Here is a 17674-nt window from a genome sequence, read left to right as displayed (position 1 = left end):
AATTCATTTCTTATCAACCTTGGATTTCTTGAGGGGGATATCTTTTTTAAGTGACACTTTTTTTTTTTTCATTTCCCTAATTTATGGAAATGATCAGACTAAGGAGAAAGAAGGCTAAGTATTATTGTTAAGAGCTGGCTTAGAGAAGATGGGGTGGCGCTGCTGAGTGGGTTGGGATGCTGAACCGGGGCAAAGCCCTGGTGCCACCAGGGGGCCTCCTGTGGCTGTTCCATTGAGAGTATTTGTCCCATTTGAGAGAGGAGAGCCCTTCCACATCCACACCGAACTTCTCTGCACTTGATCCTGCTTCCCCATAAGTTGGAAGAGAAGGACCTATTTCAAAACAAATCCATTTTTGTCCCGTTTTCCTTCCATCTCATCGGGACAGTGCTGAATTTAGAAGGGAAAAGCCATCCCCCAAAAGTTTATTCTTCTAAACATCTTGAGGATTGTCAAATCTTTTGTGATTTCTGGTCATTTGGTGATTTGTCTTAATTTGGGGCAGTTGGGAAGGGTCATGGCCCTTTGCTTTGATAAACTGTAGGTAGGGGAATCCAGGTGTTTAAATCAGAAAGTGACACTGAAATAATTTTGTAGATGCTTGTAGTAGCAGAAGTGTGGCAAGGACAGGAAATTTGGAGCAGCATAACTTCTTCTTCTTAATAATTACTAAATTGTTTTATTCTTTTTATTATGTTTACAACGCAACATTTAATTTCTAATATTTATGTAGCAAATTCACTATTTAATATTTCTTTTACTTACTGAGAGTATTAGATTAAAAATTAAGTGTCATTGGATTGAACATAGCAGCATAGCTTCTTCACGCAAGCATTACCCTGGTATTGTTACTGTCTTTTCCGTAACAAACTTATTGAGCAGGAGGCATCGTTTGGGACTACCTTCTAATGACTTTCAGTTCCCTGGCAGCACCATCTGAGGGCTCCAGAGCCACTGTGGCAGCTTAGGGTGTTGGCCATGACATTGTCTGTGGCGGACTGCAGGACAGAGTGGCCTGGGGCCTGCGAGATTCACTGTCTGTGTGGTGGCCTGACTTTCTCTCTGGAGTTTGGGACCTGTCTGCGGGAACTGAGTTGGCCAGCTTGCCCTGAGCCTTGAGGATGAGGACACACTGGAGGTGAGGAGGACGAGTGGCTGGGCTGCCGTCTCGGCCCACCTGGCGCTCCTGTGCCAGCCACTGTGTCCAGGCGCTGGCATTGCCAGTCACAGAAGCCAAGGGTGACCTGGCTTCCCATCTGTGTGGTGGAGACAGCAAGGTGGTGGCCATGGGCCATGCTGGAGGAAACCGTGTGAGCACCATGAGCACCAGTAAACATGCTTCTCTTAGAAAAATAAGTCACCCGTAGAAGAGAGCTGGTGTTCACAAATGGGCAAGGGGAACTGGCTTTTGGAATCAGTTGTTACCTCGATGCCATGGCCATGATACCAGCCTCTGTGTCCTCCCAGGGGCCTCCATACTTGTGATGCTGGTCTCCCTCAGCCATCTCTACTTGTCTTATAAAGACAGTTCCCTACTATGGGTGGGAGTAGGTCCCTGCTATGGGCACCCTGCAGGGTGTGGGCTTGATCCCTGGTAGGAGAGCTAAGATCGCCTATGCTTTGTGGCCAGAAGACCAAGCCATTAAACAGAAGCAATAATGTACCAAATTCCATAAAGACTTTAAAAAAATCCACATTAAAAAAAAACTAGCTATGGGTAAATTGCGTTTCTATGGTTACGGTCTTTGAGTCAGTCTCCTTGGATGTTTAAACAGGTCTGTGTTTCCCCTTGGCTTATTTTTAGGTACCTTTGCGTATTGTCCTTATCTCCAGGAACATTATGTATTTCAGCAGACAAGGCAGGTGCCAGCCACGTCTTCTGAAAGCCAAGTATCTGTAACCCCAAACTGCCTTAGAGATGTTTTATGGTGCTGTGTCTGAATGTCCAAACCGCTCCCAAGCCCGTCTGTGAAGGACAGTCGTTGCACGTTAGGGATTTCTGCCTGTTCAAACACCAAGGCCTTGGCCCCTGTCTCGTCTCTCTCTTTTCTGCTCTGAAGATGGTTCACCATGCCTCACAGCCAGCCTGGACCTGGTAGGCTTTTTAATGTCTATCCAAAGGTTACAGAAAGATCTCAGTTTTCCTTTGGGGAGCGGACAGGAGCCCCCTCTCTTTGGCAGCGCAAAACAAGAAGGGGGTTGTGGCTCTGACTGAGGACATCTCCATCCCTCAATAAGTCTCTGTTGGAACTGTGAGGACCAGTTCCAAAATGGTGGTGGTAGTGAGCCGTGCCTCCAGGGAGGGTTTCCAGAGGCCCACAGATTTAGTTAGCCAGCTTGTTTTTGGCTGTGCCCTGCAGCTGTGCATGAAAAAGACATCTGGGCAAAAAGGGAGCCAAGTTCCAGGTGGTTTTTTCATGCTGTCACAACTGTAAAGTATCCATTTTTTATAAACAGAAGGTGAATGGCAGCCTGTCTGTATAAATATAATATTTCTAAGTTTTTAGAAGTGGTGGGCTCAGAGTCTAGGATAATGGCATAGCACTTTATTGAGACTTGTGTGCAATGATTTGCTTTCTAATTTTTTTTTATTGAAAACTTTATCCCCCTCAAAAAATTACATCTCTCACTCAATTCTCCCTTAAATGAGATTTCCATGCATATAGGGTCGGGAGTCACACAGGCTGTGGTCAGATGCTACATCCCCGTGTGTAGCATGTATACAATGCCCAGGGACTTGATGGCCCTTAGTGTTCTAATTAATAAAATTAGGACAAGGGTTTGTATCTCCTAGGGTTGTTATAAGGAATAAATTATGTAAGACATGTTGCATGTCTAGCACAGTGCCAGGTACATAGTAAGCTCTCAAAGTTAGCTTGGCAAATAATTTCATATGGTTATAATTATGTAGCATGGATAGACGTTCTCTTCTGCATTTCATTATTTTTTTTAAAGATGTTTTTGTTGTGAACCATTTTTAAAGTCTTTATTGAATTTGTTACACTATTGCTTCTGTTTCATGTTTTGGTTTTTTGGCCGAGAGGCATGTGGGATCTTAGCACCCTGACCAGGGACTGAACCCGTATCCCTTCACTCTCACCTTGGCATTGGCAAGCAAAGTCTTAACCTCCAGGGAGGTCCTCACTTCATTATTTTTGATATACGTGTCCATGTTTCAGGGTCTTTCTGTTTACCTTTTTTTAGTGGTTTCATATTATATATCAGTTAATATGCCATAACTCATATAGCCATTTCTCAGTCCTTGTGCATTTCTTTTACATGAAACTAAATCCTGATGTAAACATCTTTACACACAACTTGGTTACTTCTGGAATGAAGTTCTTGAGTCAAAGGATGTGAACTTTTTAAAATCTGAAGTGTGTTACCAGATTGCCTAAATCTGGTGTTATAATAATCATATATGCCAAGGCATTGTAAAATTTTCCTCATGGCATATGAGGCTTATTTTTTCCTTGACCTTGTAAATACTAAGTTTGTCATTTTGCTAACAGGTATAGAGTCCCACCTCATCGTTTAAGCTCATCGTGTTTCTACAGTTAATCAGTTGCTTTTCTCTTATGTGACTTCTTTCATAATGTTCAGTTATTTGACTTGTGGAGTTATAGAAGTTAACTTTAGAGATTATTATATAGTCTTTTTAGTAAAATTGTGGTAAAATACTCATAAAAGTTACCATTTAAGCCACTGTTAAGTAAATAATTTACTAGCATTGAGTGAAATCCTAATGTTGTGCAGCTTTATGTTGCAGAGCGCAGGCTCTGAGTGCAGGCTTCAGTAGTTGCAGCACATGGGTTTAGCTTCCCCTCAGCATGTGGAATCTTCCCAGACCAAGGATTGAGCCCACCGGCATTGGCAGGTGGATTCTTAACCACTGGACCACCAGAGAAGTCCTCTGTGTTCTACTTTATGTCTCTGTGAATTTGCTTATTCTAGGTACTTCATGTTTTACGTGGAATCATTTGTCCTTTTGAATCTGGCTTATTTCACTTGCATAATGTTTTCAAGATTAACCCATGTTGTAACAAGCATCAGGGTTTTGTTACTTTTCCAGGCTAAATAATATTCCATTGTATGTGTTTACCACATTTAATTTATCCATTCATCTGTTGATAGACATTTAGGTTGTATCCTCCTCTTGGCTATTGTGGCTAATGCTGTGGTGAATGTGGATGTCTGAGTATCTGTCTGAGTCTGTGCTTCTGGTTCTTTTGGCTGTATACTTTGGAGTGGAGTTGATGGTTCATATGGTAATTCTATGTTTAGCTTTTGAGGAACCCTCAAACTGTTTTCCACAGCAGCTGCACTCTTTTCCCACCGGCAGTGAATGAGGGTTCCAGTTTTTCCACATCTTTGTGAACACTTGTTTTTTTCTTTTTAATGCTAGTCATCCTAATGTGTGTAAAATATCTAGGTACACAAGTTTTACTGGTTATTTTTATGATTATAAGTTTTTATTATATTTTTGTTTTGCCTTTTATCTCATTTTCTGTGGTTTTTCTAGGAAAGAAGTTAAAAACTTAAAAAAAAAAATTGTGCCTAAGCATTTTTTTAGTGTTTGTAATTTCAAGTTTTGCTTCCATAGTGAAAAGATTGTCTCTTGTCTCTAGATGGAATAAATATTTTCTTCTGTTTTACTTTTTTTTTTCATGTTAAACTATCCCACCAGAAATTATAGTGGCATATCTGTACATGCATATGTATGTATACATTCATATTATGTGTATAATGAAGGCTGAGTTTCAAGTAATTTTTCCCTGTAGCGAGATCCTATTATCCTATGAACATTACTTGCTTTTTTTTTAATTGTGGTGATGCTTTGTGCTTATCACTTACTATATTCTTATATTCTTACTTTCTTATATTCTTACATGCAGTGAGTATTCATTTTTGGACTCTTATCCCGTTTATTTCTGGTTTTAAATCAGTCTTGTGTGATTTTGATTATTGACATGTTTTTTTAATGCCTGGAAAGGCTAGTCCCATCTTACTGCTTTTTCTCCATGATATGCTTTGATAGCTTATATATTTTCAAAACAAATTTCAGACTTAGAAACTTGAAAAAAAAAAAAGTGAAAGTGTAACTTGCTCAGTCATGTCTGATTCTTTTGCAGTCCCCATGGGGACTGTAGCCTGCCAGGGAAGCCTTTAGAAACTTGGTGGAAGGTAAATGGAAATTGTTTGAATCTATGTACTGACCAAGGAAAGTTGGAACTTTCCCATCAGGTGACATAGTATGACTTTATCCATTTTCAAGTTTTCCTTTTTTCCATCTAATTTAATTGCTTTTCTTTATATAATCCTCACCCACCGCCATGTCATGCTAGTTATGAACTGTTGTTCTAGTTTTGGTTGGTCTCGTGAAGAGCTGAGTTGATCAGTTGCATTGGAAGGCATTGCTTGGGTTTCATGAGTGAGAGATACTGACTACTTTACCGTGTGTCTTATGTTATGAGCTGGTCTTTCGTTTAAAAAGCTTCCATTGTTGGCAGGCACCTTTTCCACACCCGAGTGAGGGGGCTGAAAAGACGTGTGTGTACAGTGAGAGTCTGTGCTGCACCACACACACACATAAGGATCTTGGAACACACAGTGAGCTGGCAGCGTGTCTAGGATTAAGCAGAAGAATTTCCAATTCCTGATCTCTTTTTGGCTAACTGTGACTAGAGTATGTCTGAGCCCTCAATGAATATCTGATTCATAAAGTTACAGTGTTTAACCAGCATTACAGAGGAAACTTTGTGAAGTACCCACAGTTGCAGAAATCAGGCATTTTGCCTCCTTACCCCATTTACCCTTTCATCTTGGTACCCAGCTTTTCTTCCGATACATGAGAGTCATCTGAGCCATCTCTGTTTCTCTTTCCCCCAACCCCTTCCATTGTGTTTGTTTAGTGGTCTTTTGGATTTGAGTGCTGATTCTGCTACTTGCTTGCCACATCACTAAATGGTACTTTTGGGAGCCTCTGTTTTACCTTCAGTAAAATGGGGATAATACCACTTTCCTTATGGGGTTATTAGGAAGATAAGTGAGCTCATGAGACTGAACTTGTGAAAAGCAGCATGGGATCCTGGATTAGATCTTGGAATAGTAAAAAGATATTAGTGGAAAAGCCGGTGAAACCCAGATAAAGTCCGGGATATAATTAATAGTAGTGGAGGTGACGGAATTCCAGTTGAGCTATTTCAAATCCTAAAATATGATGCTGTGAAAGTGCTGCACTCAATATGTCAGCAAATTTGGAAAACTCAACAGTGGCCACAGGACTGGAAATGGTCAGTTTTCATTCCAATCCCTAAGAAAGGCAATGCCAAAGAGTGTTCAAACTACCACACAATTGCACTCATCTCACATGCTAGCAAAGTAATGCTCAAATTTCTCCAAGCCAGGCTTCCAGATGTTCAAGCTGGTTTTAGAAAAGGTAGAGGAACCAGAGATCAAATTGCCTGGATCATTGAAAAAGTAAGAGAGTTTCAGAAAAACATCTATTCTGCTTTATTGACTATGCCAAAGCCTTTGACTGTGTGGATCACAATAAACTGTGGAAAATTCTGAAGAAGATGGAAATACCAGACCACCTGACCTGCCTCTTGAGAAACCTGTATGCAGGTCAGGAAGCAACAGTTAGAACTGGACATGGAACAACAGACTGGTTCCAAATAGGAAAAGGAGTCCGTCAAGGCTGTATATTGTCACTCTACTTATTTAACTTATATGCAGGGTACATCATGAGAAACACTGGGCTGGAAGAAGCACAAGCTGGAATCAAGGTTGCCGGGAGAAATATCAATAACCTTAGATATGCAGACGACACCACCCTTATGGCATAAAGTGAAGAAAGAACTAAAGAGTTTCATTATAAAAGTGAAAGAGGAGAGTGAAAAAGTTGGCTTAAAGCTCAACATTCAGAAAACTAAGATCATGGCATCCAGTCCCATCACTTCATGGGAAATAGATGGGGAGACAGTGGAAACAGTGGCTGACTTTATTTTTCTGGGCTCCAAAATCACTGCAGATGGTGATTACAGCCATGAAATTAAAAGACGCTTACTCCTTGGAAGGAAAGTTATGAGCAACCTAGACAGTATTTTAAAAAGCAGAGACATTACTTTATCAACAAAGGTCCATCTAGCCAAGGCTATGGTTTTTCCAGTAGTCATGTATGGATGTGAGAGTTGGACTATAAAGAAAGCCGAACACCGAAGAATTGATGCTTTTGAACTGTGGTGTTGGAGAAGACTCTTGAGAGTCCCTTGGACTCCAAGGAGATCCAACCAGTCTATCCTAAAGGAGATCAGTCCTGAGTGTTCATTGGAAGGACAGATGTTGAAGCTGAAACTCCAGTACTTTGGCCACCTGATGTGAAGAGCTGACTCATTGGAAAAGACCCTGATGTTGGGAAGGATTGAAGGCAGGAGGAGAAGGGGACAACAGAGGATGAGATGGCTGGATGGTATCACCGACTCGATGGACATGAGTTTGGGTAGACTCTGGTAGTTGGTGATGGACAGGGAGGCCTGGCGTGCTGCAGTTATGGGGTCGCAAAGAGTGGGACACGACTGAACTGAACTGAATGTACTAAGATTATTTATTTTTTTAGCTTTGACAAGTGTGCCATAGTTAAGAAGGTAGTAATATTATATAGCATGGATGAAGGGCATGCTATCTTTGTACTGTGTTTGCAACTTTTCTATAAATTTGCAGTTATTCCCAAATTTAAAAAATTTAAAAAGAACCTGCTTTTGCAATGATAGTGTTATCCAAATGTGAGGCACATTTATTTCAGATATCTTTTGCTAGATTATTAGGCCTACTAAATAAGTATTTGTTCAATGAATGTTTATCAAATGCCATTTTACCAAGTGCTATGACAGTGTAAAGAAGTATGAAATGAGCCTCTGCTCTATAATCTGTTTCAGGGAAAGAAGCTGAAAAATCACAGTCAGCCAAGTGCTAACACAGTAAATGTCACAGGGGCTGTGTGGTTGAGTAGCTGAGACCACAGGTATTGTTGGCTCTGCTGAGGGACCCGTCTGGGCTCAAGCAATAGGAAGAGCCTGTAGAGAAGAGGGGCTAAGGTGAGCAGAGGGATGGAGGCAAAGACATAGGAGGTAGAGAGTAAAAGTAGCAAAAAACAAAGGAAAACAAATTTTCCCTCATTCTCAAGAAGGATACCATCTTTTGGGACAGACAAGTTGTGTACATCAAATAATTAAGATTAAGAGAGAACACTGGCTATATTGAATAGAGCTTAAAAGTAACATACAGCATTTCTCTAAGGGGTGGTGAAATTATAACTCCTCGTCTTTGACAGTCCAGTTTTTCTCTCTGAGTCCTGGCTCAAGGATCGTGCTCTGTCACTATTTTACCAAGGTGACCATGGGGCAGTAACTGAATTGTCTGAACTTTGGTTTCTCCTGACTATAAGCTGTGATGGGGAGGATTTACTTCTGAAATTTCAAGCCCTTATGTTCTAAGAACATGTGTATATATACAGGAACACCTTGTCTTATCACTCTTTGCTTTATTATGCTTCATTTGTTGTTTAGTTGCTAAGTTGTGTCCGAATCTGTGTGACCCCATGGACAGTAGCCTGCCGGGCTGTGTCTATGGGATTTCCCGGGCAAGAATAGTGGAAATGGCTGCCATTTCCTTCTCTAGGGGATCTTCCTGACCCAGGGATGGAACCCATGTCTCCTGCATCTCCTGCTTGGCAGGTGGATTCTTTACTACTGAGCCACCAGGGAAGCCCATTGTACTTCACAGACAATTAAAAAAAATTTTTTTTTAAACAAGTTGAAGGTTTGTGGCAACGTTGCCTCAAGCAAATCTGCAGCACCATTTTTCCAACAACATATGCTCACGTCGTGTCTCTGTCATATTTTGATAATTCTTGCAATATTTCAAACCTTCTACCAGCAAGAGTTGATGGTTAGCATTTTAGCAATAAAGTGTACATTATATTTTAAGACATAATACTATTGTATGCTTCATAGAGTATAGTATAGTGTAAATATAACTTATATGCCCTTGGCAAGCAGAAAAATTATGTGACTTGCTTTATCATGATATTTGCTTTATTGTGGTGGTCTGGAATCACACCTGCAACAACTCTGAACACACACACACACACAGAGTTTTTTGAGAGCAGAGAGTATAAGCATGGACGTGTAAAGTTTCAATGCTAGGATATCTGGCTTTCATATTTTGTCTCCAATCCAAAATTGAGATAGCACAAAATTCTTAAACAGATGAATGACTCTGGTAAATCACAGGTTCTCAGATAGCTCTGTGCACAGACTCAGTCCTGGTGGGAACCCTTGTAACTAGATTTGCAGCTGCATCAATGGTCAAATCCAAATAGTATTGACTGGACAGTCTTTTCTACTGGCATGCCACAAGGCTCTGGTTTTATTCTTTTCCTGGTTGACAATTTCATCATAATTTTTTAATAGGCAGTACATACATGTTGTCAACACTTTATACAAAGTAAAAAAGCTTAAACAGTGTAAAGAAAGTTTCTTTCCTGTTCTCGTCCTCCAGCCTCCCCTTCCCTCCTCAGAGGCAGTCCCTGTTCTGTTTCTTATAATTCTTTCCAATTTGAATATACAAGCATGTCCATATATATTTTTTGAACGTATACACATAAATGTTAGCACAATATACCTGCTGTTCTTCACTTTCCCACTTAAATCATCTTAGAATTTTTTTCCGAAAAACTTGAAACCGATTTAAAAGTCTTTGCCCCTTCTGTCTCCTGTTAACCCCAGTCAAAGAAGGAAACAGTTTTAGTTCCAATAAGAACAATAATCGCAGCAGATTGAAATACTTTCTGTTGTTCAGTTGTGTCTGAGTCTTTGTAACCCCATGAACTGCAGCACGCCAGGCTTCCCTGTCCATCGCCATCTCCCAGAGCTTGCTCAAACTCATGTCCATTGAGTCAGTGATACCATCAAACCATCTCATCCTCTGTCATCCCCTTCTTCTCCTGCCTTCAACCTTTCCCAGCATGAATGAAATACTTGAAACATATTTAAAATCAAGAATTCATAATGATTTTTAAACAGAATAAAATTTCACTTTTTTGGGAGGATGTGAGAGTATCAGCTCAATTTTCTGAAAACTGGTAAATAAAAGGAAAGACTCCAACTATACTCCTTTTTCTTCACAAACTGAACCTTGAGGTAGCCAAATAGTTTTTTTAAAAAATACATTTATTGGTTTATTTTTGGCTGTGCTGGGTCTTCACTGCCCTAGTTGCAGAGAGCAGGGTGTCCTCTCTCGTCGTGGTGCATGGGCTTCTCATTGCGGTGGCTTCTCTTGCTGCGAAGTACGGCCTCCAGCGCGGGCAGGCTGCAGTAGTTGCAGTGTGCAGGTTTGTTGCCCTGTGGCGTCACCAGGGATCGAATTGGTGTCCACTGCATAGCAAGGTGGATTTCTTAACCACCAGGAAGTCCGCCAAATAGTTGATAGGGGAAATTCCTCTCTAGAGGCATGATAGATTATTACTGTTTTGCAGCCCCTCACCAATTAGTGGATTCAGGCAATAATCATCAATGGCTGCTAACATTGCAGGAGAGACAGCAGACATTCTGAGCCTCCTGATGGGAGTATTTCATATGTATGGGGTAATTTGTATTTCCTTCACTGGGAAGTGTCTCTGTGCATTTTTGTTTTTTTTTTTTCTTGTTGATTTGTAGAAACTCTTTTCATTTCAAAGAAATTAGCCACTGGTCTGTAATATGAGTTGATAATGATCTTTCCCAGTTTGTTGTTTTCTCTTTTAATTTTGCTTTTGCTTTTTTTTTTGCCATTTCAGTTAAAAAATGAATATAGTTGAATTCATCATTCTTTTATGACTTTTAGATTTTGGGGGGTCATTTTGTTAATTAATTTATTTTTGGCCATGGCTTATGGCTTGTGGGATCTAAGTTCCCTGACCAGTGGAAGCGCAGAGTATGACTTTTATTGATAGATTTTGTATGATACCTTAAACAATCTTTTCTGCTTTGAGATTATAAAAGTATTCTCTTCTATGTTGTTTAGTTCCTTCATGGTTTCCTTTTTATGTCAAAATCTCTGATCTATCTGGAGTTGATTTTGATGTAAGGAGTGAAATAGGGATGTAACTCAGTTTTTGTCTAGTACACTACCCACTTGCCATAGTACAGTTTAAGTCTGTCTTTTCTGTAGCAGTTTAAAATGTCAGCTTTGTCATATACTGAATTACTTAATTCCAATGTGTATTTAATTCTGTTTCTGAACTTTCTTGTTTATTTAATCGACATCTGCCTATTCATGTATCAGTGCCACACTGTTTTAGTTGTTGTAACTTTATAGTATGTGTTAGCTAATACTTTGGAGGACACCCCTGCCCCTCCTCATACACATAAGACTCTTCATTTCTAGAATGTTTATGGCTATTCTTCTGTATTTAGTTTTCTTTATAAATTATTGAATAAATGTATTTGGTTCTCAAAAAAGTCATGGTTTTTTAAATTGAAATTGAGTAAAATTTATAGATTATGTGTAAAGAGACTTGCCATCTGTTGTGTTTTACTAACTCAACCAAGTTACTGGGAATATAAATAAAAATTCTTGCATTTATGTTGGGGAAACATCAGTTGCACAAAATACAGTTGTTTATTAACTAATTTACTCTGCATGTCAGACAATATTTCATATATTGGAGAGAAAGCAGATTATTTAAATTAATCGTAGGTGGTTCCTAGGCTCTTTGCTGTTTGTTAAGATCAAGCTTGGCATCACATCATGTGAAGAAATTATAGTTTCAGCTGACAACCAATCTTACGTTAGCCGACAGGATCATGTGGTTGCTTCTGAGTTATTATAATCCTGGGTCACATCAGAGGATGCGCAGAGAGGGAGAAGTAGTATGTAGCAAGTGAGTGGTTCAGGCTCTGAAGGCAGACAGCAGGGGTGCGAATCAGGTGCCCTATGACCTTGGAAGTTTATTTAACCTCTTTGAGCTTCAGTTTCCTCATCTGTAAAATAGGGTTGTGTATGAGGCTTAAATGAGATCATCTGAAAGGTTTTGCACTTTGTCTGGTACATACTGGTGTTCTTTAAACATTGCTGTTGTCAATTATATTGGAAATGTAACTCTGCTGGTCTGATATTATCTCATTTATTATGTTCAGTTTGCAATATCATTATTTAGAAATAAAGGCAATAGAAGATAACTAGAAAAGGGCAGCCAGGCCATTAGAATAGGGCGTGACCTAGAGACATTAATGAAATAGTAGGCCTTTTACTGGAACAGAGAGAGTAAATGAGAAACAGGGTGGCCAGATATTTATTCTGTATTGCTTGAGAGCATGGGGATTAAAACCATCTAGTGGAATTCAGTTTAACATCAGGAAAGTCTTTCTGGTAGCTACTTCTGTTCAACAGTGGAATGGCTCTTTGGATGAGAGGGGAGTTTGCGGGAGAATGGATACATGCATATGTATGGCTGAGTCCTTTTGCTGTTCTATCAGATACCTGAAACTATCACAGCATTGTTAACCAGTTATACCTCAATACAAATAAAAAGTTAAAAAACCAATGGAATGGCTCTATAGTCAGCTGTTTCTTAGAAGAAATGTTCAATAAGGATCTGGATGGCCATTAGGAAACACCAAAAAAGAGTTTCTGAATTATGAAGATGAGGCTAAACCAAGGGGGTTTTCCTATGGAATTCTAGTGTAAATGTACACGTTAGTCTCTCAGTCGTGTCCAACTCAGTGCGACCTCATGGACTGTAGCCGGCCAGGCTTCTCTTGTCCATGGGATTCTCCTGGCAAGAATACTGGGATGGATAGCCATTCCCTCCTCCAGGGGATCGTCCTAACCCAGGGATTGAACCCAGGTCTCCTGCATTGGCAAGTGGATTCTTTACTGTCTGAGCCACTAGGGAAGCCCAAATTGCATATATGGAAATTTCTCTGTATATTTATGGCTTATCCGTTTTCAAAGAATTTTAAATGTTTGAGACCATGTTTGGTTCCTTTCTGAGTGAGAGGATATTACAGTGCCTTGGGGTCCTTGTGAACATGAGTGATCATCAAAGACATGGAGAAATGAGGAGACTCAGGAATCAGCTCATTTCACTTCTATCTTTGTCTGTTGTTCCCTTGGAGACAAGTCCCTTATCTCTGAATGCCATCTTTTCTGTGTAGGCTCTTAATCTTTGCTCCCCACTTTGAGTATGTCTCTTTAAAAGAACAAGCATGTTACTCAACGTTTACTACCTCTTAGTGTGAATGGAGCTTTTTGAAAGAAGGTGATATTTATTTGTACCTAGCAGACAAGTGACAAGTTTAAAGAAAACCCTGTAAACTTGACTTTGGCCTTGACTATGCTCCATGTATCACTAACACACTTCCCTGGTGCCTTACTTTTCCTGCTGCTTTTATTGCAATAAATGTAACCATAATATGTTAGAAAATTTTAATAAAGTTATATAAAGGAGATAATATTTAATAATCTATTTCAGATCCATCTTCCATTTTTTTTTCTCTCGCAGGCTCTTACTGACTTGCTGTCTTTTCCACTATTATGTTCTGTAAAACCTTTTGCTGTATCACCAGGTAACATTTGTGGTACCCTCGTAGGTACCGTGTTATACTACTAAGTGAGAAACCTGGTAAATGTGAACGCAATGCTGAGTTGATCTCTAAAATACCATTTCTGTATTTTCAGTGAATGATGAACCCACTGCAACCACTGATCCCGAAGAACCCTCTGTTGTTGGTGTGGCGTCCCCGCCTGTTGCAGTGTCCAGTGTGACCCCGAATCCCACCACCGTGACTATCCCTGCCACGGCCACGCCGGCCGAAGGGGAGGAGCCCAGCACTTCGGGCACTCAGCAGTTCCCCGCAGCCGCCCAGGCCCCCGATGCTCTGCCTGCTGGGTGAGTAGCCTTCTGTCCCACCACAGCACCCCCCCGACCCCCTAGGAAAAAACCAACTGGGGCTCCTTCACCAGGCCAGAAACAACGTGGTTATTTATTACCTAGTGGCTAGCTGTCCCTGGGGAGGCTGCCATGGATCAGAGCGAGAAAGGTGTGGAAGGACTGCTCGTTCTACATAAATCTTAAAAAAAACCTAAATCATCTGGGGCTGAATCAATGCTACCTTATACGGTGACTTGAAATGAGCAGCTCAACTCAAAGAGTGTGGCTGTTATGGAACAAGGAGCTCATTTTGCCCTCCAAAAATCACTGGGTTTGCCCAGATCCTGCCTAGAAAACAGCTTTTCTCCCTTGCATTTTATCTCAATGGCCCATGGAGGACTTTAGGCCCTGAGTATTACTGTATGTTTTTCCATGACTGGAGCTGATGTTAACGTGGACTCATAGTCTTCTTGCCACGTTTTGGTTCAGAATGAAATCTGATGCTAAAGGCCTTGGGTGACAGGAAGATGGCCCCAGTAGGCCAAAAGTGAGTGGAAATGAAGCTCAGGGACCTGGGAATCAAATAGATCTGGATTTGAATCCTCACTTGACCCTTTATAACCTTGCCCAAGTGACTTACCATCTCAGTAAGGTAGAGGTGATAATCATGCATAACTACTCCCCAGGAATTTGTTGTTCGGTCACTCAGTCATGTCTGACTCTTTGTGACCCTGTGAACTGCAGCATGCCAGGCTTTCCTGTCCTTCATCATCTACTGGAGTTTTCTCAAACTCACATCTGTTGAGTCAGTGATGCTATCCAACCATCTCATCCTCTGCTGCCCCCATCTCCTCCTGCCCTCAATTTTTCCCTTCATCAGGGTCTTTTCCAATAAGTTGGCTCTTTGTGTCAGATGGCCACGGTGTTGGAGCTTCAGCTTCAGCATCAGTCCTTCTAATGAATAGTCAGGATTGATTTCTTTAAGGGGCTCCAATAAGACACTGTATGTGAAGCCCTCACCTGATGGTGAGTGTTATACCTGGTGAATGATATTTTTGAAGTGATTGTGAAAGTATCATAAAAGAAGGGAATGGTTCTGAACTGGGAAACAGTCTTATCTCAGGGCTCCCAATCACTTGGCAGGGCCAATTCCATGCGGTCCCACCGCCCATCCTGGTTATCAGCTTGGAACCAGGGAAGCCTTTGTGATAAAAGGGAAGGATGGTAACCTACTGATGTAAAACACACCATACTGTTCTTCAGCCACTTTAGAAAACCCCGTCGTCCAAACAAACAAAAAATCCTAAATCTGAAGGCATTTGGGCTTTTACCACTTACATCTCGCATCCCTAGCATCTGGCACACAGCCCAACTTACGTTTCTTAACAAAACACAATGATCACATGAAAAATATCACAAATGGTTTTTAATCACTCAGACCCACAGAGAATCAGGGGGTACTGAGAGGTGGCTTCAGAGTCTTCTGTGAAATTTTTCATTTTGTGAAAAGATTTATAACTACTTGCTTGCATGCAACTCCTTCCTACAGAGGTTTTTTTTTCTTTTTTCTTTTTCTCTTGTGTATGTGGTAAGGAATACTTGAAAGACCTTTGTTTGGTTTATAATTTGAAATCTGTATACCATTTGGGAGGAGCAGAGTGGGATCATTTTGGCAGAGGGAGAGAAGATGGCCGCCTGGGTGCCTCAGGAGCCTGTTTGTTTACTTTCCGCTGAGCAAAGCCTGGAAGGCGGGCTTCCCTCCCGTGTGTCAGTCACACGCAATTAGGGCTACTGGCTCAAGGCGTCTTTATGTAGGGCGTGTGTGAGGGTTACTGTTCTCCTGGATTGGGCCCTTCCTGTTTCCAGGCAGCTGGAAAACTCCAGGCTCGCCCTGAAAACACTCTTTATTCTGAGTCTGGCGGTCAGAGCAGCTCAGAGAAGCTGGTTTTCCTACTTGGCCTCCCAACCCACCCCAGCCAGAGGCTGAACCGCTTCTCTTGGGTAGAGTTTGAACAACATCTTCTCCCTGGAGCATTTAGCATGGGATGGTAGGTCTGAGGAGGCTGCTTCCCACTTGAACACGAATGATGGTCCGGAGAAGGGCATGGAGACCCAGTTTTACCACCGAGAGGGGCTTCCGGGTGCCCACTGCGAGTCCTGGTATTTTGTGGGCTGTCTCAGGGCCTGGTGATTTCCACTGGCAGTGCTGAGTGCGTGGCGGTGAAGATGGCAGGCTTTCAGTTCTCTGCTCTGTGATCGCAAGCCAGAAAGTGCACACTTTACACTCCGAGCCTTCCAATTCACAGACCTGCCGTCTCCACCCTAGCCGCTTACTTACAAGTTTAGGAGATCCAGACAAGGTGGATCATCCCTCCCTTCTTGGTATCTTACATTCAGGAGTCAGGGGAACCACTTTTAACCATTTAAATAAAATTCTGAACATAACATTTCATCACCCAGAGTGCCTCACTGGTTTCTTCTTGTCTTTAGGAGTCAATTCTCAAATTCTTAATAAGACCTGAAAAAGCTCTGCAGGACAGGGCCTCATCTATCCCTCAAACCTTCCATGGAAGACATGCTTTGCTTTACTCTCTAAGCTCTACCCATAATGACTTATTTTAGTTTAAGTATAGCACCCTTTCTCTGGGTTGGGGATGGTCTGTCATGCTGGTTACCACTCTCTGAAACCTTCCTCACCATTTTGTCCATTAATTTCTATCCATCTTCAAGTCTCAGATTAATCAGCACTTGCTCTGGGGATCCTTCCTCAATCCCTGGTAGACAAGGTCAGACCGCTCTGTGTATTGCAATTCTTCTCACACGCATAATTGCGTGTTCTGCGTCCCTCTTACCCAGTTGGGCTGTAAATGCCAAGATGGCAAGGAGCCTGGCACAAAGTCAGCTCCCAAGACATACTTGTAGTGCATTAATGAACCAGTTTTTTGAGGGTTTCCCACGTGGCTTTGTGGTAAAGAATCTGCCTGCCAATGCAAGAGACGCAGAAGACATGGGTTCCATCTCTGGGTTGGGGAGATCCTCTGGAGGAGTCAAATGACAACCCACTTCAGTATTCTTGCCTAGAAAATCCTATGGACAGAGGAGCCTGGCAGGCTGCAGTTTGTGGGGTTGCAAAAGAGTTGGACATGCCTGAACGACTGAGCAGCAGCAATGAATCAATTTAAATGCCATATATATATATATATATTTTTTTTTTTTTTTTTTCGCTCCACCTGGATGAATGTTTTCTGCTTCTTTGATGGCTCAAATAAAGAGGACCTATGACAGGAATTACATTTTCTTCCTAAGAGCCAGACCTTAATGGGTCCCTCATGAGGTTGTCTGGCTTTGGGTTCACGTTATGACTCTCTCACAGGGGCGGGATGCTCCTTCCTGCTCACCAGGGGTCTTCACGCCTGGGAAACACTGCGGAGCGTGTCTCCCCCTTTGCGTGGCCTTCGTGAGCCACGCTGGACTGCTTTTTTTTGAGACATCCAGCCGACTCTGTCTCTTTCCAGTCTTACCTTCTCAACTCCTTCATCTCCTTCACAGAGCATTCAGGCACAGTTCACTTCGGGATGCCAAGGGCTTATTTTTCCAGTTGCCACATGGCCTTTCTGAAACTCGCAACAGATGCAACTGGTCATAAAGATGTCACATCCGCCTGTGTTTGTGACTGAAGGCCACTGAAACCTGGGCTGCCTCAATCCAAACAGAACATGCTTTATCCCTTTCCTCTCCCCTGGTCTCCAAACCCTCCTC

At 41.7% G+C, this 17674-nt stretch overlaps 1 protein-coding gene across 5 annotated transcripts in view; it reads left to right on the top strand.

The window, feature by feature from the left end:
- The window catches only part of WWP2 (WW domain containing E3 ubiquitin protein ligase 2), a 143115-nt gene that overhangs the window by 84505 nt on the left and 40936 nt on the right, over nucleotides 1-17674 (top strand). For all 5 annotated transcript variants that reach the window (XM_043436578.1, XM_043436577.1, XM_043436580.1 and 2 more), the window contains one exon: nucleotides 13723-13933. In XM_043436578.1, coding sequence (XP_043292513.1) covers nucleotides 13723-13933 — 211 coding nt within the window. The remainder of the gene's footprint in view (nucleotides 1-13722; nucleotides 13934-17674) is intronic.

The sequence above is a fragment of the Cervus canadensis genome, chromosome 18 (assembly GCF_019320065.1).
Source record: "Cervus canadensis isolate Bull #8, Minnesota chromosome 18, ASM1932006v1, whole genome shotgun sequence".
Lineage (NCBI taxonomy): Eukaryota > Metazoa > Chordata > Mammalia > Artiodactyla > Cervidae > Cervus > Cervus canadensis.
Note: the sequence above shows the minus strand (reverse complement) of the source record. Positions and strands in the feature narration are given on the sequence as shown.